The 10,877-nt window shown below is 46.4% G+C and overlaps 1 protein-coding gene across 2 annotated transcripts; it reads left to right on the top strand.

The window, feature by feature from the left end:
* The first annotated feature begins 8,574 nt into the window (after positions 1 to 8,574).
* On the top strand, positions 8,575 to 10,808 carry GP1BA (glycoprotein Ib platelet subunit alpha). Of its 2 annotated transcripts, none has more exons than XM_055404560.2 (2): positions 8,575 to 8,655; positions 8,892 to 10,808. In XM_055404560.2, exon 2 carries the CDS (start codon positions 8,898 to 8,900, stop codon positions 10,806 to 10,808), a length of 1,911 nt encoding a protein of 636 aa, XP_055260535.2. In that variant the 5' UTR covers positions 8,575 to 8,655; positions 8,892 to 8,897. The 2 variants fall into 2 exon arrangements, with proteins under 2 accessions (XP_055260535.2, XP_055260545.2); XM_055404570.2 differs by having other exon boundaries at positions 8,589 to 8,659.
* The last annotated feature ends 69 nt before the right edge of the window (positions 10,809 to 10,877 follow it).

Genomic DNA, 10,877 nt, shown 5'->3' with positions numbered 1-10,877 from the left:
AAATATTGAAGTCATGAAAAATAAAGGCAGGTTAAGGAACTAAAGGAAACTAAAGAGATATGGTGCTGCATTGGATCCTCATCTGGGGAAAAAAAGCTATAAAGGACATTTTTCAGACAGATGGCAAAATGGGAATATGAACCATGAGTTGGATAATGGTATTGTATCAATATTAAATTCTTGAAATTAATAACTATACTACAGTTAGGTAAGAAAATGTGCTTGTTTTTTAGGAAATATGTTGAAATATTGGAGGGAAAAGATGTGATGTCTGTAGCTTACTCTCAAATGGTTCAGGAAAAAAACAAAGTGAAAGAGACCAAGTGAGAAAGCAAATGAGACAAAATGGTAATGAACGGCGAATCCTAGCCAAAGTGATAATATTAATAAAATTAACCATCACACTATACATGGGATGCTTACTGTCAAGTGCAATAAATTTAGAAGTTGGCAATCAAAAGCTAGCCAAATCCACCGGAAGGATGATAGGATCGATCTACCTTCTCCTATTCTACCTGGGCAAGCCACTGCAGTACTCTTGCCTGGAAAATCCCATGGACGGAGGAGCCTGGTAGGCTGCAGTCCATGGGGTCGTGAAGAGTCGGACACGACTGAGCAACTTCACTTTCACTTTTTACTTGCACACATTGGAGAAGGAAATGGCAACCCACTCCAGTGTTCTTGCCTGGAGAATCCCAGGGACAGGGGAGCCTGGTGGGCTGCCGTCTATGGGGTCACACAGAGTCGGACACGATTGAAGTGACTTAGCAGCAGCAGCATTCTACCTGCTAAGTACGACTGGACATTATATATAAAGCAAACACAGAAAGATGTAGAAAGCCAAAAGGCTAGGTGCCTCAGGACCCCAGGAAGGGTCTGATGGCAGTGAGATCCCTGGGTTTTCAATTTGCTGAATGTCCCTCTCTTGGAGGAAAAGAAATTAGCAACCTGGAAACACCACAGACACAGCCCCAACAAAAGCCTGCTCTCTCTGCCAGGAAAGGGAGAGCATAACGGTAGAAAACTCCAAAAATAACCACTTGAGTCCAGCCAAATATTACAGAAAAACGTTGACCCCACCCACACCCATACCAACAAAGGCCAAGTGGTGAGCATAGATTTCCAGGCTTGCTATAAGGTGCCCCAACATCCCTGCCGGGGTGGTTTCTAAGAGACCAAGGAGGGAGTGGGAACTTTCACCCCCATCAGCTGATAATGAGGCCTCCCACACTCAGGGTCCATGGAAATTGCAGGGGAGCCTGGACGTCCATCCAGACTGGCAGTGACCAGACATCCTTTGCCCTCCCTGCTGGGGTGGTGTCAGAGGAAGACTCCTAGAGAGTCAGAAGTTCCCCTCATTCCGGCAGAAATGAGGGCATCCTCCCCAAGTGGCAGTGGTGATCTGGTGGGGAACTGGAACTCCCCCCCTCACTCATGAGACATCCACAGAGGCTGGATGTGAAACGTGAACTTCAGCCTCTGCCTGGCAGTAAGGAGGCAGTGCCCCTCCCTTCCCTGCCAGAGCAGTAGCAGAGAAAGCCAGCTGACACAGAAGGTTTAAATCAGCTCCAGAGTCTCATAAAATAACGTTAAGATGCCCCTGTTTCATTAAAAATTAGTCAATGTACCAAAACCAGGGAAGGTCTCAAACTGAATGAAAAAAGCCAGTCTGTAGCTACCACCACCCAAAGGGACAAAGATGTTAGAGCTATCTGAAAAAATCATTCAAAGCAGCCATGATAAAATGTTGTCACAAAAAATTATGCATATGCTTGAAACAAATCAGAAAATAGAAAGCTTCAGCAAAGAAAAAGAAGACCTAAGAAGAACCGAATGGAAATTTTAGAGCTGAAAAAATATAATAACTGAAACGAGAGCTCAGGGAATGGGCTCAGCAACAGAATGGAGGGAACAGAGAAAAGAATCATTGAGCTGGAAGATTCAATAATGGAAATCACCCATTCTGAACAACAGAGAGCAAGAAGAATAAAATTAAAAAAAAAAAACCAACACAGTCTCCAATGGGACCTATGGGACTACAACAAAAGATCTGCCAATATGTCATCAGAACCCCAGAAGCAGAGGAGAAAGGAGATGAGGCTGAAACAGTTCTTAAAGAAATAAGAGCTGAAAACTACCCAAATTTGCCGGAGACATAAACTTACACACATAACATGCTGAGCAAACCCCAAACAGGATAAACTCAAAGAATAACCCAAAGATAAAGCCTCCCAAAGTAAACAAACAACTACCATATGACCTAGAGATTGCATTCCAGAGCAATTTTCCCCAGGGAAATGAAGACTTACGTTCACACAGAAATCTCTAACATAGACAGCACATCTATCTGTAATAAGTCAACAACTGGGATCAGCCTTCATGTCCTTCCACTGGTAAACAGATAAGCTGTAGAACATACGTACTAGGGAAGACTACTCAGCAATAATACGAAATGAACTTCTGAAGCACACGACAACCTATACAAGTCTCTAGAGAATTATGCTGAGTGGGAAAAAAAAGTTCCAAAAGGTTAAATACTGTATGATCCCATTAATATAACATTTTTTGGGGGGGCATGCCATGCAGCGTGTGGGATCTTAATCCCTTGACCAGGGATCAAACCCGTGCCCCCTTACATCCTTGAGTTGGAAGCTTGGGATCTTAACCCTGGACTGCCAGGGAAGTCCCAATATTAACATTCTTGAAATAACATGATTATAGCAATGAAGAACAGATTAGTAGTGGTCAGGGGGTAAGGAGGGGTGGGGAGGTAGGAAGGAAGAGGCTAAGGGTATCAAAAGGCACCATGAGGAATCCTTATGGCAATGGAAATGTTCTGTATCTTGACAGAACAATGTCAAAATCATGGTTGTGATACTGGATGCACTACAGTTTTGCAAGATGTTACTGTTGGAGAAAATTGGGTAATGAGTCCACAGGATCTCCATCTTATTTCTTACAACTCATGTGAATTGATAGTTGTTTCAAAATAAGAAGTTTATTTTTTAAAAGTCTACCTGAAATTTTAAAAAGCATCTTTGTAAATAATTCCACTTTTAAAAAAATAGAAAATACAATCTTTAAGTTCATTATGTTGCAAGTGATATTCCAATAACAACCAGTTAAAAAAAATTAGAGGATTTTTGGCTCACTGAACTTCAAAATCTGTTTGATAAAGCATTTCAGTGATGCCAAGGACCTGGTTTCTTTTTTCATTATAACTTCCCTGGCATTAACTTCATCCTAACGTCAGATCCCCTTGTGATCACAAAATAGATGTCAACAACTCACCTGGGGTTACTTATTTCCTTGCCCACATCCAGAGAAAGTACACATACCTTAACCAACCAACAGAAGTCTTGGACTTCGTTATGAAAGGATCAACTTACTTTCTGTCTCCATCCTGGGACCAGTCACTCTGACCATGGGACACCCTTACCAGCTTGTATCAGGGGAGGAAAGGGAGAAGGTCCCCTTGTCCAAGGGGAGGAAGTATCTAGTGACTAACTTAGGTCAATATGCAGGTGGGATAGAGTCATTTGCACCAAAAATTCTAAGGATGGAGTATGAGTAATTTCTCAAAAGAAGAAAAGCTGAATGGGCCTTGAGTAGACCTCCAACTAATGTCTTCTGCACAAACTCTAAAAATGAACCACAGAGTTTCCCTGGTGGCTCAGTGGTAAAGAATTCACCTGCCAATGTAGGAGACATGGGTTCGATCCCTGATCTGGGAAGGTTCCACATGCTGCAGAGCAACTAAGCCAGTTTATCATAAACTATTGAGCCTGTGCACTAGGGCCCAGGAACTGCAACTATTGAGCCCATGTGCCACAACTACTGAAGTTGGCTTGCACTGCAACTGATAGTGGTAACTCTTTATATATAAAGAGTAGTGGGGGCTAGAGAACAGCCCAAGCAGCAATAAAGACTCAGCACAGCCAAAACAAACAAATAAATAATTCTAAAAAATAAATAAACCACAACCAGAACCCTAAATTAGATTTCTTTGGATGCATGCAACAGAAATCAACTCTAACTTAATCCAGCACAGAGTTCTTGAAAAGATGCAGAAGCTCACTGGCCACAAGTGAACACTGGAAATCCAGGACTGCTCAGGAATCAGGTGACTCTGAGGAATTAGTAGCAGGAAGTATTCTACAGCTTTTCCTGAGCCCTTTGTCGAAATGAATCAAGTCCAGTCCTATTTTCTCTTCTTCTGTTGCCTCATTCACTGTTTGAAATCCTAGGAGAAGGAGTATGACTGTCCATGATTAGGTCACATCCCTGGACTGATCCTTCCTGACAGGAAGGATCTAGTGGAAGGAACTTCCAAAGACATTTTGGTTTCCAAAGCAACAGGCCAGGATTCCTACTCCCATCAAAGTCTGCACCCATCTGGGGAGGTGTAATCTCTCAAAAGAAATGGGGTCCTCTTATTTGAAAGGAATAGATGCTGGGTTTAAAAATTACAAATATTCAGGACTTCCCTGATGGCCCATGGCTAAGACTCTGCTCCCAATCCTGGGGGCCTGGGTTTGAGCCCTGGCTAGGGAACTAGATCCCACATGCTGCAGCTAAGGGTTCACATGCTTCAACTAAATCTCCTGCGGGCCACAACTAAGACCCAGCACAGCCAAATAAATAAAAAATTTTAATAAGAAATATTCACCTTAGGTATTGCATGATAAAACATGTGAGATGACACGAAGCAGCACTCAAATGAAAAGTATAAACTGAATGAGTTTACCTGAAAATCAAGATTGAAAATAAGTCAACTAAGATTTCAACTCGAGAAGATAGAAAGAACATGAAAATAAGCCCACTAGAAACTAACTAAACATGGTAAATCGATTATACTTCAAAAAATAAATTACGAAATAAAGAAAATGGGCTCAAAGTGTGAGAAATTATTCAAGATAAAAGTAGATATTTGTCATCAAATCAAAAATCCAAACTATTGACTAGTGAATATAATAAATCTGGTTCTTGGACTAGCCCACTAAAACAGACCAATCTTTGGCAAGTTTGGTCAATAAAGAAAGGCAGGCAGGGAGGAAGACAGAGAAGAGGAAGAGCAAAACTACAAATAAACAACATTAGGGGTTATAACTACAGGTATGGAGATTTTAAGAGATTATAAAAATATAAAATGTGCAAATTTATGACAATAAATTGAGAGCTACATGAAAAAGATATTGTATTAGAAAAATAACAGTTACAAAAGTTGACTCAAGATGTAAGCTTCAATAGACAAACAATTAGAGCAGGAATTGAAAAGGTATTTGAGGAGTTTTCCCACAAGTGTCTTCAGGCCCAGACAGTTTCATAGGTGAATTCCACCAAAACTGCATGGAAAATCCCTAGGATCTTTAACTTTTCCAGAGAACATAAAAATTTCCAGCTTATTTTACAAGGCCAGTAGAACTCTGATAACAAAACACAACAAATGCAACCCCCAAAGAAATCTGTGGGCCACACCTATTTTCTAACTTACATGTACAAATTCTGAAGAAAATCTGAGCAAACTAACCTATAATTATGTTAAAGAATAATTCATATTGGCCAAGTAGGGTTAATCCCAAACATTCAATGATGCAAAATTAGAAACAATTCAGCTCATTGGCATGTGAAGAAAGTAAAACATTAGGATTGTTTCAATAGGTATCAAAGCACATGAATCCCTTTTCTGTGTCTGCAAAATCCTTCAACAATGGAAATCTTTGGAGAAGCAGAACCTGCCTTGTATTATAGAAGGTGAAAATGCCAGATACCTTGTTTTTCAAGACTCCTTTGTAACTGGGTCATAGGTACAAGATCAATAGGACTCACACCCAGACTTTTAAGTATTTATTTGTTTTGACTGTGCTGGGGCTTAGTTGCAGCATGTGAACTCTTAGTTGCGGCATGTGGGATCTAAGTTTCCTGACCAGGGATCAGAGCTGGGCCCCCTGCATTGGGAGTGCAGAGTCTTAGCCACTGGACCACCAGGGAAGTCCCTCAAACCCAGACTTTGAATCAGGAGAACAGAGGAGGGATAATGCTGGATTCTCTCTCTGCACAGGAGGCTGTGCTAACACTGAGATCCTGGCCCAGCAGTTGCAGTGGAACAAGCTCCAGAGACCTGGCCTTGCAGCGAGAGCAGAGATTTCCTCACCAGACTGGTTCTGCAGCCTGGTTCTCAGCTCTGTCCTAGCTACACTGGCCCACGTATGGTTCTCTAACCCTCGTTTAGAAGTCTGTGAAGTAGCCAATGTAGTTTCAATAAATTCCTCTTCAGCCTAAATTAAGTAGAAAAATTTTCTGTTGCTTACAACTAAAAACCCTAACTGACGCCAAAATGGCAAAAAACCCCAAAAGCCTCAGAGGCCTTACTCCCTGCCGTGGGCCCTATGCAACTTCACCTTGCTTCTTGCTACTTACTTAGTGCCTTGTTTTCTCCATGTCTTTGAGTACTCTTTGCAGCCAACAAATTATATAAAATTATATAACAGGTCTATGGATTAACTGCATCTGGCTCAAGTATCCATTCCTTATCCAGTCACCAGCCAGCAGATAAGGGCAGGCCCATGCGACTGCAGGGTACCCTTTCTAGGGGACAGTCAATGGGACATTTTCATCATGGAAAGGGCCATGGACCAACAGATATGACATCTATCTGAAACAGGCATCCAACTGGGCCTTGGGAAATCCTAAAAGGCTTTTCGGAGGAAGAAATTCTGGTTGGGAACTCTCCAGATAAGTAAGTTAGGCAGAAGGGGATAAAGGGTGCGAAGAAGGCACGAGGAGGAGAGTAACCTAGAGTCAAGGGTGGAGCGTTAAGAGATGGGGTTAGGGACTTCCCTGGTGGTCCAGAGGCTGGGATTCGGAGTTCCCAATGCCGAGGGCCCAGGTTTTGATCCCTGGTCAGGGAACTAGATCCTGCATGCTGCAACTAAGAGTTCTCCTGCCACATCTAAGATCCAGCATGCTGAAAGAAAGGAATGAAGGAAGGAAGAGATAGGGGCTGGACAGGTGGGCAAGGGTCAGATCTCTCAAGACTCTGTAGGCCTGTTAGGAATCTCAGACTCCCTCCTGAGGGTTCCAAGGAGCCAGTGGTGAGTTTCAAGCAGTGGAAGGATTTCTGAAGGACCACTCGGGTGGGAAGGAGGGAGTCAGGAAATGGGGAGAGCAATGGAGAGGCTGTCACAGAGACACAGTGGAGAGAACATGGTACCCTGGACAAGGATGGAGACAGTGAGGGTGGAAAGAAGGCGGCTGAGGGGCATTGGGAGGTAAAACCAGCGGGACTTGGTGGCAGGTTAAATAGGGGGTGGAGCTAAGCATGACTCTCAGGGATTTTGCTTGTACTAGATAAATGAGTGGATGACAAAACCATTCACCAGGTTGGACAACACAGGAAGACAGGTTATTTAGAGACAGGTGATGAACTCAGTTTTTTGTGTTTTTTTTTTAAATATTTATTTGGCTGCAATTTTTGTTGAAGCACATGAACTCTTAGTTGTGGCATATGGGATCTAGTTCCTTGACCAGGGATTGAACCCAGACCCCCTGCATTGGGGAGCACTGAGTCTTAGCCACTGGACCACCAGGGAAGTCCCTGAACTCAGTTTTTGAACATATTGCTTCAGGACCTGTGGGACAGCCAAGAAATTCAAAAGGCGGTGGGACATACGTGTTCAGGTCTCGGGTGAGGGGTCTGGGCTAGAGATGAAGACTTGAGAGTCACTGAGGGGGACAAGTGGTGGTCGAAGGCAAGGGAATGGAATGAGGAGAAGCTCAGGGGGTTGTGTAGCATCAGAGAAGAAGGTCAGTGACTGAACTCTGGGGGCAGGTTAACCTCTCATGTAGGACAGAAGAAGAGGAATCCACAAAGAAGATTTGAAAAAGGTCAGCTAGAGAGGCAGGAAGAAAACCAAGAAAAAATTACTATTGGATAAACAACAAGGTCCTACTACTGTATAGCACAGGGAGCTATATTCAATATCCTGGGATAAACCATAATAGAAAAGGATATAAATAAGAATGTAGGTATGTGTATAACTGAGTCACTTGGCGGTAACAGCAGAACAACACAACCTTGACAATCAACTCTAATTCAATCAAAAATAATAATAAAAAAAGCTCTAAAAAAGAAAAAAATTTACTGTTTTGAGTCCCAAGGTGGGAGTGGCCACAGGTGTGCAGGCTACGGAAAACAAGGTGGTATGGGTGCATGGCAAGACCTGAGTCCGGGGAGTAGGGGCAGGTGGGAAACAGCCTAGAGGAGGGTGAGGAGTGAGGGGGAGGCCAGGGTTAGAAGCAGGCAATTCTAAGAATGCAGCTGTGAAGGGGAAATGAGGGGGGCAGCTGGAGAGGTTTTTAAAGCCTGGAAGCAAGTGGTGGTTGGAGTCCACCCCCAATCTCCCCAAGGTAGGAGGAGAGAAGGCAAGAACAGAGCCAAAAGGAGGGCTCAGGGCAAGTTGTGGAAGGATGTGATAAGGGCCTGTGTCCAGGATGGAGGCTGTTCCCCGGTCCCAGGAGCCCATATCAGGCTGCCATTTCCTCCCCATCCCTACCCCCTTCCTGCCCCTAAGCAGGCCCTCCCTGAAGCTGGAAGACAGAAGGACCAAGTCACACTCTGGAAGAAGCTCTGTGTCTCCGGAGGTCCTTCTGCTGGTCTGTGAGCTGGGGCCAGGGCTCGGGGAAGCCGGGGTCTGAGGGAGGGATAACAGCCAAAGGCTGGAGTTAGTAGTTTAGGCTTTTGGGGGCAAGGGAGGAGAGGGGAATGGAGGGAGAGAGGTGTGGGAGCTGAGTTTCTGGGACAATCCTAGAGGCCGTATTGGGGACCAGGGCCTGGAGGCATACTGCTGGTGGCCCGAGGGGTGCCCACTCAAGCCCCCCCTTGCCCACAGGTCACCATGCCCCTCCTCCTCTTGTTGATCCTGCTGCCAAGCTCTTCACACCCCGTCCCCATCTGTGAAGTCGGCAACAAGGACAGCCAGGTAGAAGTGAACTGTGAAAATAAGGGACTGAAGGCACCGCCTCCAAACCTGCAGGCCGACACTGCCATCCTCCACCTGGGTGAGAACCCCCTGGGCACTTTCTCCATGGCATCCGTGGTGAATCTGCCCCACCTCACTGAGCTGTTCCTGGCTAAGAGCCAGTTGACCAGCCTGCAGACAGACGCGAAACTTCCACGGCTGGAGGTCCTGAATCTAGCCCACAATAAGCTAAGCAGCCTGCCCGAGCTGGGACGGGCACTGCCAGCTCTCTCCATCCTGGACGTGTCCTTCAACAAGCTGACCTCATTGTCTTCTGATGCTCTGCATGGCCTGAGCAACCTCCATGAGCTCTATCTGCGCGGAAACCAGCTGAGGACTCTGCCCCCTGGGCTTCTGAAGCCCACGTCCCGCCTGAAGAAGCTCAACCTGGCTGAAAACGACTTGCAAGAGCTGCCCCCTGAGCTTTTAAAAGGGTTGGAGGAACTTGACACCCTCTACCTCCAAAAGAACAGGCTGCGCACGATACCAACAGGCTTCTTTGGGATGCTCCTCCTGCCTTACGCTTTTTTCCATAACAATTCCTGGACCTGTGACTGCGGGATCCTCTATTTCAGCCGCTGGCTGCAGGACAACCCCAGCAACGTGTACGTTTGGGAGGAGGATGTGGACATTAAGGCCATGACCCCCGATGTGAAGAGCGTTCGATGTGTCGATATGAACGGCATGTACGTCTATAACTACTTGGGGGATGGCTGCAACCCCCCTGGTGACAGTGACAACCTGGAATATGATGAGTATGAAGAGGAACAGGAGGCACCTGTTGTGAGCACTGCGAGCAGCCTCTCTAGCCACACCATGCTCTATTTAGCACTGCCTACTTCGCCAGGCAGTCAAGTGTCCTCCTTGCCTCCAGTTAAGAAACTGACCACGATCCCAATTACTATAGACTCCATCACCTCCTCCAAAACTCTAAAACCCACTACTGAGCCCCCCACAACCCCAACCATCCCAGAATTCACAACCCTGACCACCCCAGAGCCCACTACCCCGACCACCCCAGAGCCCACTACCCCGACCACCCCAGAGCCCACTACCCCGACCACCCCAGAGCCCACTACCCCGACCACCCCAGAGCCCACAACCCCGACCACCCCAGAGCCCACTACCCCGACCACCCCAGAGCCCACAACCCCGACCACCCCAGAGCCCACTACCCCGACCACCCCAGAGCCCACAACCCCGACCACCCCAGAGCCCACTACCCCGACCACCCCAGAGCCCACTACTCCAACCACCCTAGAACCCATAAGTGAGACTTCACAACCAACCACATTCTTAACCTCCACAGAATCCATTTCACTCCCTACTATCTTAGAATCCACCATAACCATCATCTCTGAATCTGACAACCTCTGGAAGGCCCAGGGGTTGGCTAGTTCCAGAAACCACCCTGTTCTCAGCTCTGACTCTTGCTGCCTGTTCCTGGGCTTCTATATCTTGGGTCTCCTCTGGCTCCTGGTTGCCTCTGTGACCCTCATCCTGCTGCTGTGCTGGGTCCAGCAGGTGAAGCCATGGGCCCTGGCCACGGCCACCCACACAGCACACCTGGAACTGCAGAGGGGAAGGCAGGTGACAGTGCACCGGGCCTGGCTGCTTTTCTTCCAAGGCTTACTTCCCACTTTCCGCTCTAGCCTTTTCCTGTGGGTGCGGCCTAATGGCCGCATGGGGCCTCTGCAGGCGGGTCGGCGGCCTTCGGCCCTGAGCTTGGGTCGTGGTGGGGATCTGCTGGGGACAGTGGGTGTTAGGTACTCTGGCCACAGCCTCTGAGGGTGGGTGGTTTGGGGACCCTGAGACAGAGTCTGATAGACCCTCCTATTGGGGTCTAAGGGGGCAGGT

Source organism: Moschus berezovskii, chromosome 20 (genome assembly GCF_049115385.1).
Source record: "Moschus berezovskii isolate FMDL1 chromosome 20, NW_MosBer_1.0, whole genome shotgun sequence".
NCBI lineage: Eukaryota > Metazoa > Chordata > Mammalia > Artiodactyla > Moschidae > Moschus > Moschus berezovskii.
This window is presented reverse-complemented; position numbering and strand designations above follow the sequence as displayed.

Coding starts and splice junctions, on each gene's coding strand:
- GP1BA (XM_055404560.2), top strand. CDS start 8,898: ATGCCCCTCCTCCTCTTGTTGATCCTGCTGCCAAGCTCTTCACACCCC.